The sequence below is a fragment of the Sorex fumeus genome, unplaced genomic scaffold (assembly GCF_029834395.1).
Source record: "Sorex fumeus unplaced genomic scaffold, SorFum_2.1 ptg000122l, whole genome shotgun sequence".
Classification (NCBI taxonomy): Eukaryota; Metazoa; Chordata; class Mammalia; order Eulipotyphla; family Soricidae; genus Sorex; species Sorex fumeus.
Genome location: NW_026606179.1, coordinates 2,225,544 through 2,247,488, shown reverse-complemented (window position 1 = coordinate 2,247,488; position 21,945 = coordinate 2,225,544). Strand labels below are relative to the sequence as shown.

Sequence of the window (21,945 nt, the reverse complement as noted above, 5' to 3'; positions counted from 1 at the left end):
AAGAGCAGGTCACCAACTGGCTCTGCTCTGGGACCTGGTAAGCAAGGTGGCCTTGGGTCTGAGAGGAAAGGACACCACCAGTCCAGGTCAGCTGCATGTGGTCAGCCTTGCTTGGGCTGAGTGGGGGGCAGGGCAGTGGAACAGGGAGAGCCAGCCTGGTGTCCTGTGGTTGAGATGTGCCTGGCAGCTCTGGCATTCGGTGGATGGAGGGCGATAATAAGAGCTGGGTACCTGTCCTGGGCCAGGTGAGGCCCACGCCCTCCTCTCCCAATTGCGGGGTTCACTTTTGCTCCCACCGTCTCCATCCACTTCCCAGGTACCCACGTGTTTGACACTGAGCTGGAGGGTCTGTTCTGAGCCCCGTCTGAAGAGGGGCATGTGGTAGTGGACAGCCCACATCCTCCCTGCACCCCGTCTGGAGTCCCATCAGCTGAAGGAGACAAGGGCTCACTTCCCACCCGGTGCCCTGGACTACAGGGACCCCAGCCAACACCCACCAGGACAAACCGCAGAGATCAGTCGAGCACACCCAGGACTGTGCACCTGCAGGTTCCTCCCTAACCCCTGGGCTCTGCAGAGGACACTGTCCCCAACACCTGTCAGATTTCAGGCCTAAATTAAAAAAAACACAAAGTGCCAATAACCTCCGGCCCAACCTTTGGTGACTTGGCTCAAATATCACCCCCTCTGGGGAGTCCTCCTGGATTCCCCAGATGCTCAGGTAAAATGGCTCCACACCGCACACCTCTCTCTGGGCAAGGATTGTGGGTCTCCTGTCCTACTTAAATGGCAGCTCAGGCTGGGGTAGGAGCCCCAGTGGACCTTTCCCCTTTTCCTCTGTAAAGAGGCTATGGAGAGAGCAAGGTGAGTCAGGACCTAGTGGGGCCTAAATCAGTCCCCGCGGAAGAAAGAATGAGGAAGAAGGGAGCCACTGCCGGGAGCAAGGCCACATGGCTGTGGAAGGTCTGAGCCACATTGAAATCTGGCTCACGCAGCTCTGATGGAGTGTATGTGTGTGTCTGGGGGTGGGGGGGTCAGTGAGAACCCCACAGCTCGCCCCACTGGCCCCTCCTGCTGGGTGCCAGAGCTGCTCAGTCCTTGCCAAGAGCTGTCACCACTCAGAGTCCTGATGGGTTGAGGCTGGCAGGACCAGGCGGGCGGGCAGGCAGGCTCCCCTGTGCCCAGGGTACAGCCAGTGGGCAACAGGGAAGAGGGGTAGCTGGCCCCTGCAGGGAGAAGGTCCTGGTGGGAAATGCCTCTGCTCTGTCGTCCATAAGGGAGGCTCATGGGAACTTCACCCCTCTTCCGGGTCAGAGGAGGGAGATGGGCCGAGGGAGGTGGCCCCAAGAGGGCTGAGGCTGTATTTCCTGGGCAGTTTCATCATTTCTTTCCCTGCTCCAAACCGCTCTGGAAAGAAAAGATGATTACCATCTTCATTTTACAGATGGAGAAACCAAACGCAGTGACACCGTGGGCCTGCCCACACGGTCATGTCACCAGGTTTGACGCCAGTCCAACTGCTTCTAACCCCCTCGAAAGTAGGGGGGCCACCAAAGGTTCCAGCAGAAGCAGACACTTTCTTAGGCTGAAATCCGGACTGTCTCCAACTCCCTGCTTGGCAGAGGAAGTCTGGGCCCCCGTGTGACCTGCCATTGTGTGCCCAAGCGCTCACAGAACAAAGAAATGAGAATTTGGGGGGAGGGGGAGGCGCAAGGGTGGGGGCTGCCCCAGACCCCGGTCCTATGCCCAAACCTTCACCAGTGGTTCCCCACAATCCCCGGAAGCTGGTTTGTGCTCATGGCCACCCCAGAGTTCTGTGGTCACACAACCTCCTTTCCCATTTTCTGTCCATTCTCCTGACAAAGGACCCCTTCATATGTGAGACTGGAGACCCTCCCAACGTTCTGACAATAGCAGATCCTCAAAATTCTGTTTCTGCACATTGCTTCAATGCCCGACTGGGGAACTGACTCGGGTCCCTGTCCTTCGCCTTGCCCAGGTCCTCGGAGAGAGGAAGTGGTAAAGCAGCGGAGGGCAAGGAGGGGAGCTGGGGCACAAGGTGGGCTTCCAGGCGCTGTGCCAGGGGCCCTGGCATTGCACACAAGGCCCATTAGGGTCTCCTGTGCCCCCGGGCCAGCTCTTACCCGCTTCGCTGGCACACGAGTAGTGGTAGGCATGGATGCATCCCTTGTGGCAGCACCCGATGGTGGCCCCAGCCTCCCCACAGCTGGCACACATCTGGTGAGGAGAGAGGAAGACAGTTGAGTCAGCAGCTGCGGAGTTGGACCCCTCCCCAGATGGCCGCTGAAAACCAGGTGGCAGGAAGCTCAGTATTGGGTACAACTGCCCCAGGGTTGATCCCCGGCAGCGGCCAGGGCCCCTCCAGGTCAGGAACTGACCCTTTCAGGAATGTGGGTCTTGGCATCCCAGCCCCGGGTTCAAATCCCAGCTCTGCACTGCATGACTTGGGCCCAGTGTCCACCTCTCATGAATTTCATTGGTGCAACATGGATGATGCCTCCCCTAGGGGCAGTCCCAAAGCTGAAGTGACTCTGCCGAGGATGCCAGCCCTGCTACTGCTGGGGAGAAGCCGGTGTGCCCGAGGCTTTCCTGTGCAGCCTCCGAAGCCCTGGGTGGCGCCGAAGTGGCCTCATCTGTGATGTGTTGGGGGCAGGCGGCTCCTGTCCAGAGGGAAAGTGGCAGGACAAGCTGTGAATCCTGAAGGGTTTGGCTGACTGCACGGGCCAGTTGCCCTGTTCCCGTGGGAAGATAACAGAGCCAGGCCCGGGATGCCAATCTTAAACCATCCAGTCCACCTGGGACTTAAGAGGCATGAGAAGCGTGGTGACTGCCCTCTGCTCAGGTTTTGGGAGCGAGACATAGCCAGGCCAGGACGGCCACAAGAAGTCCCCATGCAAGACAGAAGCAGAGCCTGAATACTGGAGGTCCAGGCCAGGCCCAAACCTCTCAGCCCTCTGTGTGCAGGGGAGGAGGAGGAGGAGAAGGTCCACGCCCATGTGTGATGTCACTGAAACAGCCACAGCGTAGCCTGGCAGGGCATGTTGGGGGTGGCTGCATCCTGCAGACCCTGTGGTGCTGGGCTCAGGATTATGTGCACCCAGGATCCCAGCGGGAGCTGAGAGAGACCAAGTCACCTTCCTGCAGGTATACAGCTCTGCAGCTGTTAGGCAGGGACAGGCTCCATCCTGGACAACAGGCCTAAGGGACCCCTCTGCCCAGCAGTTGGGGGAAACTTTGTGGGTTTGGTTTGACAAAACTCAGGGAGTCCTCTCATGCCATGCCCCATTTGGGACCACAGTGGTGCCAGGCTTGCACAGCCCCCAGCCAGCAGCTGGCTTGGGGTAGGACCAAGGTAGCCCTGGGGGGCAGGGGAGGGTTCACTGACTAAAGGCTAACAGTGGAGAGTCCTAGCCATGAGGCCCCTAAAGCCCAAGGCATGTGTGTGTGGGGTGCTGGGATCATGCCCAGGGGCTCAGGCATTAAGGCAATGCTCTGACACGCTTGCAGCCCTGAGGCAGGCTGTTTAGACAGAAAGTGGTATCAAGCCCGCGGACTCAAGCACCCCCATTCCCTGGCCCCCCTGCTGACAGGGTGTAGCTCTGAACCTGGCCAAGGATCCCAGGCAGAAGAGAGGCCGGCAACTGGTGCCCGAGCCAAACAGAACAGCCCCGCCAGAGGGGGTACCACATCAGCAACTTGAGGTACCGGCTCCGGGAATCAGAGAAACTGGGGTGGTGGGAGGTGGTGAGGTGGAGCTCCAGGGCCCAGAGGAGGCTGACCACACAGCCACACAGTTCAGTTTCCCAGAAGGAAATGGAGCAAGTGCTGGGGCCAGAAATAGGGCAGCTGGTAAGGAACTGGCCTTGCACGCAGCTGACCTGGGTTCAATCCCCGGCATCCCTTACTGTCCCCTGAGCACTGCCAAGAGTGACTCCTGGCGGGAGTAACCCTTGAACACTGGTGGCCCCCAAAACAAACACAAAAATAAAGTGAGTGTTGACAGGCACGCACCGCCCCTGCCCCAAAGCTCTGGGGCTCATAGAATAGGAGGCGGCAGGGAAGGACTGGGTTTGGAACAGGGTGGTCTGTGGGATCTCAGGGGAATGTCCCCAGCTGTTGGGGTGGGAGGAGGCTCAGCCTGCCTGCCAGCAACAGGAAAGGCACATGGGGCCCTGGAGAGCCCTAGAACATGCTCATCTTTCTAGACTGTTCTGTGCTTGCCTTGCTCTTCTGACTGGGTGCTACCTGACATGACCCAAAGTTCTGGCACGCTGCCAGCTCCTGCTCTGGCCTCCAGATCCTGCGGGGCCGCCCTGGGTGAGGCAGAGGCCCACGGGGGCAGCAAAACCTGTGACGCTGTCCCATCCTGAGGCAGATAGCCCTGGCCAGGCCTAAGCCTGCAGCAGTGGGCAGAGGTCAGCTGAATGGGCGGGTTCCAGCTCCAAATGCCCAAGAGCTGTGCCGGACCAGAGCACCAGTGTGATTCCCTGAGCCCCACTTTCTTCTCTCCAGAAAATGTTAATGCAGGCTGCAGAGGCAAGACCCAGGAAACGGGCTGGGGGTGGGTGGTGCGGAGGGGGGTCGGCATGGGACAGAGCACTGGGGGAGGGGGGCTGACCCCATGCTTGAAGCCTTCTCACCCGGGCCAATTCAGGGTGTGTCGAGACTAGTTCTTGCTCCCGAGACTCAGAGAAGGGTGCAGAGAAGCAGCTAGGCCTGGCCCAGAGGAGGGACTGGCTGCAGACCCCACGGGGTGCAGGTGCCAAGCAAGTGCAGGCAGCAGAGGACAGCAGAAGGGCTGCCACCAGCTGGGACTGAGGAACCGCATGAAGGTGACTGGAACCTACTCAGGGGTGGCGGGGATGGGAGAGAGAGCAGTGAGGGGAGGGACTATTCCAGCTGTGGGGTATCCTGTGAGCTACCTGCCCAGAGGGGTGCAGGGAAGTGGTCAGAGGCCTTCTTGGACTGGGGCCATGGGTGGGACGTGTGGACATCAGGAGGAGTCTGAACACACCCTCAGCCAGTGTGTGGGTCTCAGGGAAGCACAACCACCACTTTATGGGGGCCCAGGGCCCATCACTTCAGAGGAGGGGACAGGGAGCAGGAGGGAGGCTGGGGGAGGGGAGGCCTGGGGCGGCAGGATGGGCACAGGGAGACTGCGGCAGAGTCCAGGCTGGCCCTTGTAAGTGTGTGCTCTCGTGTGTTTGTGTGGCTGTGTGCAGTGTGTGTGAAAATGTGAGTGTATATGTGAGCGTATGTGTAAAGGTGTGTGAAAGTGTGTGAGTGTATGTGTGAGAATGTGAGTGCATCAGAGTATGTGTGTATCAGTGTATGAGTGTGAGTGTGTGTGTGTGTGTGTGTGTGTGTGTGTGTAGGAGTGTGAGGGGCCCTGGGAGAGGAGACTCACCCCACTGTCCCCACGCAGGCCCTGCCTCTGACCACCAGCCCTAGGCCTAAGGGGCCTGAAGCATGGCACTTGCTCAGGAGTGAGCCTGGTAGTGGAACTGCACAGGATGGCAGCTTGGCCACTGCCCCTCGCTCAGCGCTGGCCATGGGGGGGGGGGGGGTGTGGCTTCCCCTAGCAGAAATGGCCTGGGTTCCAGTGTCTCCAGGGCGTAACCGGGGAGTAGGTTTTACAAGGGTTGGGTTTCCTTTCCTTTCCTTGGCGCTGGGATGGAGTCCAGGGCCCCATACACCTCCACCACCCCAGGCCCTGCCCGATGCCCCACCCTAGACCAAAGGAAGCCAAGTGCCCTGGCAACAAGGGCAGAGCAGGGGTCTGTCCCACAGATAGCCGCGCCTCGTGCCAGGAGCGTAGACACAGCCGTTTCCCAGGCCCCTGCTCAGAGGGCTCCCCAGACGCCAGAACCTGTTTGGTCCCCAGGGGCTGTGCTCCTGCCACGAGCCCCAGCTCTACCTCTGAGGTGACTGGGCAGCTCTGGCAGCAGCGGGGACGGGGAGCACCCTAACTTTCGCAGGCCACCTTAGCTTTCCACTCTGTGGGCGTGCTTGTTCTCTGGGGATCCCCCAGCTAAGCTGATGACACAAGAAGCGGAGCCCGGGGGCTCTGGAGGCACCAGGGGAGGGTGAGGTGGAGGTGAGCACTGGGCTGGGAGCATCTGGGGCAGAGCTGGCTGAGCGTGTCCGGCACTGGTTGTATCCGAAGCCTCCCTCAGCTTCTCGACAAAAGGGCCGCCTGTCTGCCTGCTGGCCCTGCAGAACCCAGGTGCCCTCCCACCTCAGGCCGGGCTGGCCGCTTACCATGTCCACGGCCACCTTCATGGCCTCCTGCAGCCCAAAGAGCTTCCCGGCCACCAGGTAGACCCCGCCCGTCCACACGGCGCAGGCCTCATGCACCCAGTGCTCCTGGGTGTCCCCACCAGGCTCCGCCGCCGCTGCCGCCGCCGCCTCCTTGCTGCACTCATGCTTGCGGCTCCTGTCGGCTGCGGTCGCCTCCTCACCACCGTCCCCCTGCCCATCACAGCAGTAGCAACTCTGTAGCCGCCGCGACAGGCCCCGGGCGCTCGTGCGCAGAGCGCCCTGCTTGGCGGGGTCGGCCGGGCCGTCCGGCCTGGGGGGCTTCCCGGCTGTGGCAGCAGGGCACTCCGAGCCTTTGAGTGTCCTCTCGTGGGGCAGGGGCTCCTCGCAGGGGGCCTCCGGCCGCAGCTTCTCCTTGAGTCTCGGCTTCTTTTTGGGGAGGCAGTGCTCAGGGTAGTAGGGCCCACAGAGGTCCCCCAGGTCCTTAAAGTTGGCTGGGCTTTGGCAGAGGCAGCAAACAAGGCAAGAGGTACTCAGGGTCTTGGAAACGAGAGGCCCCAGATGCATGGTGGAAGAGAGGGGCAGGGAGGGCCGCGGCTGCAGGACGGAGCCCCCAGGGAGCGTGGCCAGGGAGGCCCCGGCTGCATCCACAGAGGAGGATGAGGACGAGGACGAGGAGGTGAAAGAGGAAGGCTTCCTATGAGGCTTGGGCTCATCCCCGGGGGAGTTGACAACAGTGCATACGGTGGTGAATGCATCGCGCTTCTCCACCCGCACGAAGGGCGAGAAGGCAGGGGTGCGGCTGTCTGCCCGCAGCCTCTTGCACGAGGAAATGTACTTGAGGCGGATTTCAGGCTCGGCGGGATCCAGGGGCAGCACCTGGTGCTGCCGCCGCCGCTTAGCCCGCCCCTTGCAGGGGGAGGAGGCGGCATTTTTGGCCCTGCCCCGCGTGAGGCGCTTCCGCTTGGAATAGCTGCTGTAGTTGGCATGACCCGGCTGCTTCTGTGCCCGGGTCTGGGGCTGGCAGGGCCGGCCGTCAGAGGGCTGGGAGGCCAGGCCCAGCTCCTCTGTCTTTGGCTTCTTGCCGCCTCCACCAGAACCATCCTCACTGCCCCCGTGCGTGCCCACGCCCACCCTGTCTCGGGAAGTCAGGAGCAGAGATGGGCCGAGATGGGGCCGCTTCTCCAGGGGCCCTTTGGGGAGTCCCAAGGCTCCAGCCCTGCCTTTCCGGCTTCTCTTCTTGGGTGCCAGGGTAGTGGCCCCAGGCGCCAGTGTCTCTGCGGACGTGAAGGCCTCAGATTTGAAACAGTCAGTGGAGGACAGTTTCTTACTGCTCAGGAGTTTCCCTTTTAAGGACCTGTTGGCTGCATTTCTGCACAATGGGTTGACCCCTGGGGTGGCTGGGAGCTTCGGCCCAGTGCCCACATTCAAGAGGCCTTCTTCCGCGCCCCCTGGGCTGCCCCCAGTGCCCTTGAGCCCTCGGTCCTTGTCGAGGAGGGTCGGGTTCAGAGGGTTCCCAGAAGAGGCCCCTGGGGCTTTGCAGGCGAACTTCTTCAGGCTGGGAGAGGTGATCTTCTGCACGATGGCCTCCAGCTTCAGGCCCCGGCCCTTCCGCGGGGGCAGCACCTTGGTCTTCATGGCTCCTGGGAAGGCCGCCCGGGAGACCAGCTTGAGGCAGGCGTCGGGGGCCTCAGGAGGCGGGGGCTTGGCGGCAGGCTCCCCACTTCCCTTGGCCGGCTTGGCCTTCTTGGGGGAAGCCAGCCTCTTGAAGAGGGTGGGGGTGCCCTCAGCCACCTCCTCCTTCACGTCCTCATCTCCGCCGGCGCCACTGCTCCGCAGGGCCAGGCTGCGCTTCTTGGCGGGGACAGGAGCCAGGAAGGCCGACTTCCGCTTGAGAGCATGAAGGGGCCGATCGGACAGCTTGCCGGCGGCCCCCGGCTTGGGGACCCGCGCGCGCTGGCCCACCCTGCCCTCCTTGGGGGGGCTGCCGGAGACCTTGAAGGAGGCTGCCAGGTGGTTATTGGCCAGGAGCTTCTTGGCCGTGCGGCAGGCGGGGAGGCGGCCCTCTGAGGGCCTCCGCCGCTTGGCGTGGAAGACCTCCTGGGTCTTGGTGCGGGAGCGGAGGATCATGGAGCGCTGGTCCTGCCCGGGGGTGCCGGGCGAGTCTGTCTCCTTGGTCTTGGAGCCCATGGGGCTGCTGTCAGAAGCCACGGGCAGGGCGGCCGGGTTACTGGGGCTGGACGCTGCCTTCGGGGAGGGCTTCCCGACCCGCTTGCCTGACTTGAAGGCGGCTCTCTGCTTGCCCCCCAGTTTGTCCGGGGGGGCCGGGGTGGTGGTCAGGCCTGGGGGACCGGGCGTGCGGGGCTCGCTCAGGGCAGTGAAGGAGCGAGTGCACATCCTGGGAAAGCCTTCGGAGACCCCCCGGCCCAGGGCCCCCACCCCCTCCATCTGTCCCTGGGGGGTCCCTGTGCAGGACTCAGGGAGCAGGAGGTCTTTGGGCAACGCTGGGGCCCGGCACGGGGAGTCCTCAGTCTCGGGCAGCCCTCGCTGCACCCGGCGGCTCCGTAAGCTTTTGCCGCGGGGCACAGGCTCCTTCTTGGCAATGGGCACCTCAGGCACGGCGGCCTTGTTGGGCTTTGGGCCCAGAGAGACGTCGGGGGCCAGGGGGGCAGGATCCCCAGGAGCCAGCGCCCCCTCAGACCCTTCTTCCCCAGGCTTCATGTGGGACAGGGAGGCCTCGAACCAGCTCTGCACTTTCGACTCGGCACCCACGGTGGGGCCCAGCAGGATGACGGACTCCCCAGAGAGGTGGCAGGGGGAGCCCCAGCCAGCCTTGGGGTCCAGCACCTCCCCCACCTCCTCCTTGGTGCACAGCAGCGGGGCCTTGGGCGACAGTGGGTCCTGCATGGCCGGCCTCTGCTCGGGGCTGCCCAGGAGCTCGCACAGGGAGGAGTACTCCTCCTCCGCCTCCAGGTCCTCCTTCTGGCCTGTGGGCGGCAGCAGCGGCAGGTCCCCGAAGTCAGAGGCACAGCAGTGACGGCTGTCCTCCAGCCACCGGTCCGCCTTGCCCACCTCGGGGCACTGCAGCAGCCCGCCCGCCTCCTCCTTCACCCCGCCCGCCTCCTCCTGCTTGAAGTCCCGGGGCCCCGGGGCCTTCTCTCCCGGGGGCTCCTCCTCCTGGAAGCCCAGGCAGGCCGAGGCCTCACAGGCGTTCTCCTTGCCCACCACGACGTCCGAGGTCTGCCCCCCCGGCTCCAGGCCCTTGGCAAGCTCGCCGGGGTGCAGGCCCCAGCGGGGACAGGCGTCGCCCAGGTCTTCCTCAGGCCAGGCAAAGGGGCTGGCACTGCCTGCCGCGGCGGCGGCAGTGGTGGTGTCCGGGAAGCAGTCGAAAGCCGCCGTGGCGGGGTCTGAGGTGGCAGCCCCAAGGGGAGGCTTGGTGCCAAAGGAGAGGGGGCCGGCCGGCTTCTTGGGGTCAGGGGTGGCAAAGCTGACCGAGGGGTCTTCGAAGAGTTCTGGGCTGAAGTCTTTGGCGCTGCCACCTTTGTCCAGCTGCAGGGACTCGGGCAGGGCCTCCGGCTCGCCTGGGCGCGGCCACACCGTCTTGGCCACGGGGTCCAGGCAGGCGCTGTGGTTCTCCAGGGAGAAAGGCGGTTTGCTGGCGTCCTTGGCCAGGCCGGGCGCCTCGGCCCACGCCTTGTCACCCTTCTCCCCGATGGCCTCCTGCAGCCCCAGGATCTCCGAGGCCAGGTCCTCCTGGGCCAGGGCGCTCAGCAGCAGGCGTGGGCAGTCCCGCTCCCCGGCCACGAACTTGGAGAAGCTGTCGAGAGGCAGGCTGCCGTGCAGGCTCTGGAAGGAGTCGTCGGACTTGGTGGACATGTCGTCGGGGGAGGTCACGGAGCAGGTGGACACGGACTCCGGCTTGGCCTTCGAGTTGCTGTTGACCCGGGCCGGGCTCCCGCGGGCCTGGCTGCAGTAGAGGAAGCTGCGCTCCAGCGGGTCCTCAGAGCCGCTCAGGTAGTCGGCCTCCGGCGGCTCGGCGTGCGAGGACTGCGGCGTGCTGCTCAGCGGCTCCGACAGCGGCGTGCCCGCCGGCTCGGCCGAGTAGCCGCTGCCCTCGGGGCTGCAGTGCTGGCTCTTGTGCTGCTCCGGGGTCCTGGACACCAGGCTCTTGACGCCCTTCTTCTGTGGCCCGGCGGCCTTGGAGAGCAGCAGCTGCTGCACGGTGTTGGAGATGTTCTCCACCTGCGACGTCAGCGCCGTGAGGCTCTGCAGGCTGAGGTCCGATAGCAGGTTCTCGGGGAGCTTGTCCTTCTGGAGCGGTTTGCAGTTTCCCACCTGGGGGTCCACGGAGCTGGTGGCGTCTGTGGGGGAGGGGTTGAGCAGGGGCATGAAGTGGCTGTGGTCGGTGAGGCCGGCGGCGGGGAAAGTGCCGGTGCTGAGCGGCTGCTGGTTGTAGGGGAAGTTCTCCAGGTTGGGCATCAGCGGCGACGGGGTGGAGCTGTAGGAGGGCGAGCGGCCCACGGAGCGCGCGGGCGAGTGGCTGGAGCTGGGGCTGAAGGTCTGGTAGTACTGGTCTGGGGTCCGGACGGCGGCGTCTGGCTGGCAGAAGCCTGGCCCTTGCTGCCCGTAGTGTTGGTACTTGGCAAGGTTTTGGTAATGGAGGGTCTCCTGGGCGTGGTGCCGGCTCTGGAGGGCTTGTTGCTGCTGCTGCTGCTGCTGCTGCTGCTGCTGCTGCTGTTGCTGCTGCTGCTGCTGCTTCTGCTGGTCGAAGCCGAGGCGGCTGGACTGATAGGCGTGAAGGTTCTGGACCCGCTGGCCTGGCGCCAGGCTAGCATTGGCAGTCAGCGGCCTGTCATGAGGCTGGGTGGAGGGCGCTGTGCAACTCTTATAGGAGTGGGCCCCCTGCCCGCCGCCCTGGCCCGTGGAGGAGTAGGTGGAGGAGGTGGGGAAGGACTGCGAGTGCTGGGGGAAGTGGCCGCCCGGGGGGAAGGGCAGCGGCGAGGCCATGTCGTTCTGCAGCTTCTGCCTTTGGAGCTTGGGGTAGGACAGGGGCTGCTGGGGCTGTGGCAGCTGCGGCTGGACGTGCAGCGAGTGACTCCGGAAGGGCAGCTGGGCGCCCTGCTCTGGGTACTGCCTGCCAGGGGGGACTGCTGTCTTCTTCATCAAGTTCTCATCGTATTTGCCCACCCCCCCTGGCAGGGGCTGTGGCTGGGGGGGTGGGGGCTGGGGGGCCCCCCAGGCCTGCATGCTCTCCTCACCCGAGTAGCGGCCTGGGTAGGGGCTGCTGTCCTGGGCGCTGTAGCTGGGGAAGGCCGGCCTCCCCTGCAGGCCTTGCTGCGAGGCCAGGCCTTTGCTGCGGGCAGAGCTGGCGGGCGCGCCAGCCCCACCCTCGTAGCCCGGGTACGCCTGCGGGTTATAATAGTCCTTGGCCAGCAGCCGCTGCCGGTCACAGCTCAGCCCGGCCTGGCTCGGCTGCCTGTAATTCTCCAGGCGCGATGTCTCCTGTGAGGTCTGCTGGTAGTTCTGTTGTTTGCCATGGAAACCACACCTTTCTCGAAAAGACTGCATGACTCGGGCTGGTTATCTGCGAAAAGAGAAAGGGAGCGAGGACGGGGAGGGGGTGGGCGGGGAGGGGCAGAGGGAGAGCGATTCAGAAGGGCCGTTTCCTGGGCTTGGCAAGCTGGCTGTGCACCCCTCTCCCGAAGCTCTTAGCAGCCCCCGCCCCCAGCTGTGCACAGTGACAAGCCCCCCTCCATCAGGGAGGAGGGTGCCGTGACTCCACATCCCACACCCGGGCCTTGCCAAGGAGGGCTACAGCGGAGGGGCACAACGCAGGCAGCCCCCGGGCCCTGGGAGCTGCCACCTGCCAGCCTCCTCGCTGGCTCCTTACTCACCGTACCAGGTCCTGGGGGCCCTGTCATGTCCAAGGCCCAGCAAGGCCCCAGTGTGGCTGGGCTCTAATGTGACCAGGCCACACCGGTCACCAGGAAGTGCAGCCCCTGCCCCCACAGGGCCACACACCATCTGGAGTCTGTGTCTCACAGCAGGCTGCAGGCTGCCGGGGGCTCCTGAGCCACAGGGGCCCAAAGAGTGAGGCTGTGAAGGTACATGGGGGACAGTGGCAGGAATGTCCTCCTTCCCAGCAGCAGGGGGCAGGGGCAGGGCAGGGCAGGGCAAGCCGAGACCTGCCTGTCTGACTTTAAGGACGGAGCCCTGGGAGGCACTAAATCTAACCTCCCCTTCAAAGCAGGATCCTGGGTCACGAAATGATGAAATGAGGCTGGGCTAGGCGGGGGAGACTTAGCAAACCAGGGGCCTGCCTCGCACACTGCTAACCCGGATTCTCTCCCTGGCGCTCCACCTGTTTCCCCTAGCCCCCACCAGGAGTGATTTCTGAGTGCAGAACCAGGAGTAATCGCTGAGCACAGCTGGGTGTGGCCCCAAAACAAAAACAAAGAAATGAAACTGGGTGGAAGAAGAAGAAACAGGCTCTTCAGGACAGAGCAACTGGCTCCACAGACAGGCCAAATGCCACCCCCCCACCCCCCACTGCCAGGGACAGGTAGGCCCTAGGCCCAAGATCCTCAAAGGAGAGAAAAGGGACCAAGGAATGTTCCAGTTTCATAGGAATCTTGCTGAAGGGCTGGAAGTCAGCATGGGGGCGGGGGGGGGGGGGGAGGGAGGAGGGGGCTTGAGATTCACCTAGAGACAAGGGGTGGGGCAGTTCTTACTTTGGGTTGGTCACTCCAGTGGGAGAGGAGTGGGAGGAGGAAGGTGGGGGAGGGGGCAGATATGACCCAGAAGGCCAAGAGCCCCAGACCACACTTGGGAGTGGGAGTGGAGGAAATACCTTCTTCCTCGCCAGTGTCAGCGGCTGCTAAGGGAGGGGAACAGACGGCCTTCAGGCCCCAGGAGCCTGCTGGCACAGCCTGGGCCATATCCCAGAACGGTGGAAGCCCTCATCCAGCTCTGAGGTGATGAAGTGAGAGGCCCTGTCTGGGGGACCAGAGGCAGCAATGCCTGGGGCCATGGCGCACAGGCCTCCTGTGGGCCCACCTCACCCATCCCTGATGGGGTGGATCAGACATCACCAGAAGGGCCTGCTGTGACCCTGCAAGCACTGGGCTCTGTCCCGCAGGTCTCCGCCAGCTGGATGGCCCACAACTGCTGACCCAATCTCTCGAGTGAAGGCATCAGCCCTTCCTGCTCCCGGACAGCACAGGCAAGCGAGATCAGCTGGACCCTGGGCGGAGGTGGAGGCCCTCAGCTGTCCCCTGGCCACAGAATCCACAGTGACCTGCCGAGGGGACAGTCCCAGGGCCAAAGGCTCTCACCCCCACCCCAGACGCCTTTATGGGCCTGGAATGCACAAACCAGGCCGGGCTGGAAGGCCGCACCTCGTATATCTGCACAAATTACATTTCGGCTTTTATTAGTCCCAGATCGCTCTCATTTCCTGCCGAGTGTCCTGTGGATATCATTAACATTTCTACAGCTTTTTTTTTTCACATTCTCCAAAATGCATTACCAGAAACATTATTTAAAAAGAGAGAGTGCTCTGACCAGCGTCCCCCTCCCTGTTTAATCAGTCCAGCTGCTGCGTCTTTTAATTTAGCCGAGCTGTATTACAGGCGGGTTTCCCAATACACACGAGCAGCTGGATGTGGAGAAAGCATCTATCTCTAAGAAAAGACAGTTCAATTAAAATACGAGAAGCCCAGCGCCTGATGGAGAACAGAGGCACAAAAAAAAAAAACGCTCACCCCAACACCCCCCTCCAAGCCCCGCGCAGGGAGGGGGGGGGAGGCCGTGAACAAAGGCACAGCATCGGCGCTCCCCGCCTGCCAGGGACACCAGCTCTGCCAGGAGAAAAATGGGGGGCTGCCTCTTTAAGAGCCGCCTCGGGCCGGCCGCCGGCTCCGTTGTTATTAATTATTATGATTATGATTACTTTTCAAGAACACTTGGAAAGGACAAAGGAGGGGAGAGAAGCAGGCAGTACCAGAAAAGGAGGGGCAGAAAGCACGCCGTTGGCAGAGAGGTGGTGACCTTTGAACTTGCAGGAAAGGGACAAGGGGCCGGCTTGGGATTTTGGCCTCTGTGGGTTCAGCAAGAAGGGGCGTAGGTGGGAGATCGGAGGAAGGCTTCCCCCTCGCTGGTCTCCCTGTCCCTGCTCCCCACACCTGCCTGTCTCCCCCAGCTCGGTCAGTTGAAGCTTTAACTCTGAGCTTACCCAACTGAGGAGAGAAGAAGGGAATGAAGAGAAGAAGGAAAGGAAGGACGGGGAGTTCATTCTGGGCGCCCCTAAGCCTCCCTCTAAACACCTCCACGTGAGCACTGTTCCACGTGACAATCACTGGGGGATCTGGGGGGCACAGTGAGATGCAAGCCCAGGCCCTCAGAGGCCTCAGCAGCAGGGGTCCCACGCCCAGCCCCCTTCAGGCAGACTCAGCTCCCACCTTGCCAGGAGCCTCAGTAGGGATGCTCCGCTGAAAGAGGGGTTCAGAGGGAACCACGGTGAAATCCTTTTGTCTCACAGCAGGGAGTAACCAAGCCAGGGGTGGTCCACACACCCACCTCACCGGGAGACTCCACATTTCCGGGAGACTCCACATTTCCGGGCAGGCATCTCAGAGCGGACAGTAAGGTGCTCCGAGAGGTGAGGTTGGTGCCAGCAGCTCAGGTTTACCTGTGAGATCTCGAGAGCCACACGAGGCCTCATTTACTCAAGGGGCCAATTCCCCCTTGGGGGCCCGCTGACTGCCGTCACTGCCTGCACTCCAGCACAGGCATCCTGACGGGGCGGCTGTCCCCGGGAGCTCTCTGCTCCTAGCAGCACCTCAGAGACCGCAGCTCCCACCCCACGGACTTAAGCGGGTTGTTTCCTGATTTGCAGCTACAGGGGGAAAACTTAAAACCCAACCCCCTAAAGACTGGGAAGCGGAAGAGGGGAAGTGAGTTGGGTCAGGAGGCTAGCTCGGGGGCGTGGGGTGGCTATCCAGGAGCAGAGAAGTTCCAGGTTCCAGGTGATGAGTAATGAACATGAGGCCTTGATGAAAGAAATCACCATCCGGACCCACACTGTCCCTCAGGGCTGTTTTAAACCCTCAGGGCCTTGCTCAACCGGACTTTCGGGGGACCCAAAGGCAAGGCAGCCTGGTGCCCACAGGCCTCTGGGAGAGTGGGAGTCTAGACTAGCGAGTAAGGGTGTGTGTGAGGGGGGCTGTTCATGGAAAGAGGGAGCCCAGCTATGAGGGCCTGCTTGGGGCCAGAGGAGCAACCTGGGGAGGGGCACTAGCAAGGCAGGGTGGGCACTTGCTTCACACACAGGTGACCCAGGTTCAAACAAGGCAATTTCCCACACGCCAGGCCTCAGGCTACATCCCCCACATGAATGCCCCCTCACCACACAAATACAGACACACTGCTGGGGTGCAGCTCTGAGGTGGCAGTCTGGGGCTAAGCAGCAGAATGGCCTTCATGTCCTCTGAGCACTGCTGAGGAGTCCTGTCCCCCAGGAAAGAGTCCCCATGCGTGGAGCACCCCTGCACATCCTTCCTCACTCCTGCCTTCCCTTCCAAGGGGCCTGGGGGCTGCCGCTCCAGCTTATTAAGAGCAAGCAGGACTCGGGGCTATAGGTCAGTGGCAGAGTACTTGTCTCACAAGTGTGGGGCCTTGGGGTCCAACCCTGAGAAGAGAGGGAGGGAGGGAGGGAGAGAGGGAGGGAGGGAGGGAGAGGGAAGGAGGGAGGGAGGGAGGAAGGAGAAAAGGAGAAAAGAAGAAGGGCGGACAAGCAACAGGATGAAAGCTCAGAGGCAGGAAGCTCACCCCCACCTTCTCAGAGCAGGGGCCCCATCAGCCTTCTCACATGGGGCGAGAGGCTTCCAGTGAGGTGGGGTCTTGGGTTTACAAAATGCAGAACAGACTTTAGGACTCTGCAGATGTATCGGAATCCTTCTTTTGTAGCACCCCCTCCCCCAAGTGAAGGCATCTTCTGAAATAGCTCCTGGGGTTCTGCCCCGGTTCCTTGGAGCCCGCTGCCTGCGTGGAGAGCCACAAACCATGTGGGGGTGCGGTGGGGGCGACTTGTGGGCTCACAGGTGCAGGGAGCGAGCAGCGGCATCTGTTCCGTTTGATTCGGGGGCCTCCGTAGCAATGATGGGTGTCACAGGACTACATCCCGCAGTGCTGGGTGGGAGCAGACAGTGCCAGGGTGAAAGCAGGCGCAGAGTACTTTGCACTACCCTCCACCCACCTGCTGAGGGCAACAGGCAGGGGTCGCTGGGTGGGTCAGGCCAACCCGCAGAAGTGTCCAGCAGAAAGGTATTCAGCAGGAGATACCCTGAACATTCTAGAACCTAGGATCAAACCTAGAATCAAACCCAAGCCAGCTGTGGCAAGGCAAGTGTTCTACCCACTGTACCCACACCAGCTCAAATTATCAACCTCTTAAGGACAGTAATTGTTTTTTAGATCTCTTTGTTGGCTTCTCAATGGAAAACCATCTCTCCCACCTCTTTTAGGACAAAGTAAAGAAAGTGAGGCGGTGAAGCAGGAAGTCAGGGCCCAGGGTTTGGGCCACACGCTAGGCCCCCAGAGAAGCGAGATCAAGGCCCGGGGTGATAAGGGCTCATGGAAAGCTTCAGTCCCTTCTGTTCGCATTCTGTGGCCTCTCGCCAGAGACTCACCGCATGCATAAGGTGGTGTCCAGGTGTGTTGGCTTTGGAGGAAGGCAAAACCCCCAGCAGAGTCCCACCTCTCACCTCAGCCTTGGGCCTGAGACCCAGGTGCCCTGATGGGCCATACATAATTTCTTCTTATTTTTGTACTGGGGCCATACCCAGTGATACTCAGGGGTTATCCCTGGCTCTTCACTCAGGAATTATTACTTCTGGTGATGCTTGGGTGACCGACCCTATGGGATGCCAGGGACCGAACCTGGGTTGGCAGTGTACAAGGTAAACGTCCTGTCTGCTGTACATCACTCCGGCCCCTGGACCATAATTTCTTTTGGAGGTGGGAGCCATTAAGGTCACCAAGCTGACTGCTGACTCATCCCCCAATGACCCAGGCAAGCCTTTTCATATTCCTGTGCCTCAGGGCCTTTGAACCTGCTGGGAATTCCACCCCCAGAGAATGTGGGCTTCAGCCACTCTAGGTGGCCTTCCCTGAACGATGTTGGAAACTGACTCCAGCTCCCAGCGGCCTCTGTGTGAGCCATACAGCAGCCAGCAGGCTTTCTCCTTGGACTCTCTTAGGAGAAAGTGCCAGGAGAAGAGGGATTTGTGTTTCTCCTATTCAGTTACACCCCCCATGTCTCAGAACAATCAATATTTATTGAATAAAGAGTGTGTAGCATAGCCCATTACCCCTGTGAAAATACCCAGAACAAGGAGTCAGAGAGGTACATGCTGCATTTGGGGGGGTATAGGAGCCCAATGCCTCCTCATTCATCAAAGAACAGGACCTCTGGGCTGGTGAGAAATGCACCTGCGTGCACAGCTGGGCATGAAGGTGAAGCAGGAATTGTGGGGTGGGGCGTCTCCTCACTCAGCTCTAGCACCTTGGCTGGCAAGCCTAGAAGCTAGAACTTTGAACAAACAGAGAAGCTTAAAACGTCATCAGGGGGTTGGGGTGAGTGAACAGGCGATTGCCTTGCAGTCAAGCCCAGAGTGATCCCCAAGAACAGAGCCAGGAGTGAGCCCTAAGCATGCCGGGTGTGGCCCAAACAAAAGAAAATGTCATTAGGTCAAGGATGTGGCTCAAGGCCCAGGCCCTGGGCGGTAGGGCCAGTAGGTCCAGTAGGCCCGGCTCCCCCTGCCCCCAGCACAGCTGGACTTGACCCTTCGGTCCTGCTCAAGCACCTTAGGGTGTGGCCCTCACAGTAAATTTAGAATAAATGAAAAATCAACTTTTTACCAAGTAAAAAGTTTTGGAGCAGAGCTCTAGTAGAGTGGGTAGGACGCTTGCCTTGCACACAGCCAACCTGGTTTCGACCCCTGGTACCCTATATGGTTCCCTAAGTACCACCAGGAGGGATTCCTGAGCACAGAGCAAGGATTAAGCCCTGAACACCACCTGTGTGGCCCAAAACCCAAAAGCTCAATATCCCAGAGTTCCAGAGCATCCGTGTGAAGACACGTCAAGCACATGCCTTGTATGTGTGCAGCCCAGGTTCAAGCTCCACAAAAAAGAAAAAAAAAGAAAAAACCACCCCGTCTGGAAGCTGAATCACAAGGCCCCAGGTGCCAGGGCTGACGTCACTGATGCAGACAGAACTCTGCAGGGCGAAGGCAGAGCCTTCCGGGGTGGGGAAGCAGAGCAGCCAGCGGCACTAGATAGATGTCTCATGTGAAGGGGAGAGGACAGGAGTAACCAGAACCTTCCCTGTCTGAGGAAAAACCTCTGGCCCCAGCGAGGAGAACTAGTTAAACTGGAGGGGAGCAGGAATGAGGCCCTGAGGACTGGGAGCACCCTCGGAGCAGCCCTCGGGGCCTGCTGCCCTCACTCCACTGGCTTCCCAAGGGGCTCAGGGCTGCCCGGGCAGGAGCTCTCAGCGTTGGGAAGTGCTCTATTCATGATCCAAAGAGAGGTTCTATGTGGGCCTCTCCTACAGAGCGCAGCCTGATGCGGGCAGGGCCTCACCCAGGGGCTAGTCTGGCGCTCCAAGCCTAGAAGATGCCTGCTCAGGGGTGCCAGAGGGGTGCTCCGGGTAGGATGCATTACTAACCCCTCATGCCCCGCTAACAGGCCAGCTGCCACCCGGGGTCACTGAAGACAGGTCTGGAGGCCAGAACCCAGCAGGAAAGCAGAGACTTCCACTCTGCCCTCACACAGGGGACTGCACTGGCCCATATCTGCCCTGACTGGGGCACAGAGGGGCCACAGCTACAAAGGAAAAGGTCCTGGCCCTCCTGAACAGACTGGCTGCTGTCTGGTGGGCTCCAATGTCCAGCAGGCTGGAGGGTGAGTGAGGGGAGGCCAGAGGAAGGACTGAGGGCTGAAAGAGGAGAGGGCCCAAGAGGAGGTGGGCAGGGGGAAGGCAGCCGGCAAGGATCAAGGTGGCTTGAGCCTGGTCACCCGGTCAGATGCCCTCTGCTCAGATCTCCATCCTGCAGAGTCACCGCCGGCCACTGGCCAGGTGTGGGCATCAGTCACAACAGAGCCAGGTGCCTGGCTGGTTCCTGATACCACGGTCCTCCTCACCAGCATGGACCACCCTCAGCAGAGCACATGGGAGGAATACCAGCCCAGTTCTGTCTAGGGACTGAGATGCCCAGAGAAGGTCAGCGCCTTGGCCAGGAGGCCCAGCAGGGGCTCAGCTCTCTCTCCAGCATCAAGCCTGTGTGTCAAACAGTAAATGAACTCAAAGCCAGGGGGTCAAAAGGGAGGGAGGGGAAGGTCTTTCTCCTGCCCCGCCCCCAGCCTCGGCAGGAACCACCTGGTTCCCTGCCTCTCACACCCCTCTGCAGCATCCTGACAGCACAGCCCGCCGCCCCGCCCGCCGTTCCACCTGGGGGAGCCAGGGAATTGGCGCCCCCTCCTCCCCGCAATCCCCAGGGGAGGAAGCCGCCTGTCAGGCCGCCACAGCGTGTCAAATCCTCTTGCTGCCTAATTGTGAGACAGCGGCGTTTAAAGAAACGCTTTTCTGGCCGCCTGCCACACCGCAAACTGCTTGGTATAATTTTATTATTAAGGAGAAAGAGAAAGAGGGAGGGGGTTGGGAGGAAGGGAGAGGAGAGAGGAGGAGAGAGGGAGAGGAAGAGACAGAGAGGGAGAGAGGGGAGGAAGGAGAGAGGAGAGAAGAGGGGGAGAGAGGAGAGGAGAGGAGAGGAGAGGAGAGGAGAGGAGAGGAGAGGAGAGGAGAGGAGAGGAGAGGAGAGGAGGAGGGGGGAAAGAAGAGAGAGAGAGAAGGGGGTAAGAAGGAAAGACAGGAGAGGAGAGGAGAGAGGGAAGGGGGGAGGGGGAAGAGGAAAGACAGGAGAGAGGCAGAGGGAGAGGCACCGAGGCATGGCTTAGCCCAAGTCAGCTGGTGGAGTATTCTGCTCGCTGAGAAAGCGGCCGGCTTTCCAGTTGGCAAGCCGACTTCGTTAATTGCGCATTCAGTCTCTACTTGGGGTAACTGAAACGAAGCGGGGCCCAGGTCTGGCAATTCGGGTCGGCCACGAGGCCATTAACCCTTTCTGCAGCCGCCGTGCCCTCCCTCCCCAGCGCCACGGCCGACCCCCTCCGAAGGCGGGGTGGGGGTGCCGGGGGCGGCCCCCCAGGTGCCCCGGGCTGGGGGCCGGCCGGGCAAGGGTTAAGGCGGCGCCGGAGTGCTGGAGCCGGGCAGGAGCCAGCCGCGCGGGGGGCGTGGGGGTTGTTTGCGGCCTCACCGCCCCTCTGCAACAGATGTTTCAGCCGTGTAAGACAAAGGCAGAGCGCCGGCTGCTGCCGGGAGAAAATCCGCAGGACTCCCTCGGGGGCAGGTAAAATTTCACCTTCTCCTCGCGCTCCCCCGCCCGCCGCCCGCCGCCCGCCGCTCCGGCCTCTGCGCCAATCCGCGCCGCGCCACCAAAGCCGCCGCCGCGCCGCCGCCGCCGCCGCAGTCCGGCCCGCTGACCCCGGCAAGGTCACGGCGACCTCGCTCCGCGCGCAGGCCCGCAGGCCCGGCGGGAGGAGGGGCCCCACGCCCCCATCATTCATCTCCCTGATTCCCGCCGCAGCCGCCCTCGGAAGTCAGCCGAGTGAAGCAGCTGTTCCTTGCACACTCCACTTGACCAAAGATGATGATAAATGAGGCCAGGACTGCGTCGGGGACGCGGCGGCGGCGGCGGCCGCGAGGGGCGCGGGGCGGGGCGGGGAGCCCGCGCCCCCCGCCCGCGCCTCCGGAAGGGCGAGGACGCCGAGGACAGAGGCCGAGGGGCGACATCAAAGGCCCGCACGTCCACCCGGGCGGCGGCGAGGCGGGGGCCGGCGGGGCAGCGCGCCCCGAGCGCCGGGGCGGAGACGCGCGACCTCCGGGGCCAGCCCCGCCGGCCCCCGCCCGCCCCCGCCCCCGCCAGAAACCTATTAACGCTCGTAAATAATGGATCGCGCTCGCTGCCCTCCGGCCGCGCCCGGCTGCGGGCCGGGCCGGGCCGGGGAGGGGGCGCCCCCCGGCCGGGCGCTCGCCCCGCACACGTGCAGCCGCGGCGCGCAGGCGGGCACCCCGCCCCGCGGAGGAGGGGGAATCCCGCTCTGCCCTCCCCAACGCCACCTCCCCTGGAGTCCTCTGGCACCGAACGAGGCGAGAGCGCGCGCGAGCTTCCCAGCCGGAGAGGGTTATTTTTAACCTGCCCCCCTTTCTATATCTGCCTCTCGGCGGTGCGCGCCAGCCGGGGACGCGGCTCCTCACCTCGCTCGGCGGCTCCGGACGCTCGCGGCCTCCCCCGGCCCGCGGCCCCCGCCCCGGCGCGGGCATCGCGCGGCCGAATCGCCGCCTGGAAAGGACCGATTAGGCGCCGCGTGCCTTTCTGCGAAATATTGGAACCGGGTGGGGTGGGGGCGGGGAGCCCCGCGCTCGCTCCCCTCGCTCCCTCCCGCTCGCGCGCCGGCCGCGCGGCGGCTCAGCTCCCCCTCCGCGACGGGGGCGGCGGCCCGGGGCGGCGACCCCCGTTCTCGGCGCTCGCCCTGACCTCGCCGCCC

General features: G+C 62.5%; 1 protein-coding gene across 3 annotated transcripts in view; it reads right to left on the bottom strand.

Moving 5' to 3' along the window:
- Positions 1–21,945, bottom strand: part of RAI1 (retinoic acid induced 1) — a 122,162-nt gene that overhangs the window by 2,700 nt on the left and 97,517 nt on the right. For 2 of the 3 annotated variants that reach the window (XM_056136898.1, XM_056136897.1), the window contains exons 2-3: positions 6,283–11,863; positions 2,145–2,238 (exon numbers count right to left, since the gene is read on the bottom strand). In XM_056136898.1, the coding sequence (XP_055992873.1) occupies positions 2,145–2,238; positions 6,283–11,847 (5,659 nt within the window). In that variant the 5' untranslated portion in view covers positions 11,848–11,863. Of the gene's footprint in view, positions 1–2,144; positions 2,239–6,282; positions 11,864–21,655; positions 21,746–21,945 lie in introns of those variants that run through there. The other variant, XM_056136896.1, reaches the window with a different exon arrangement.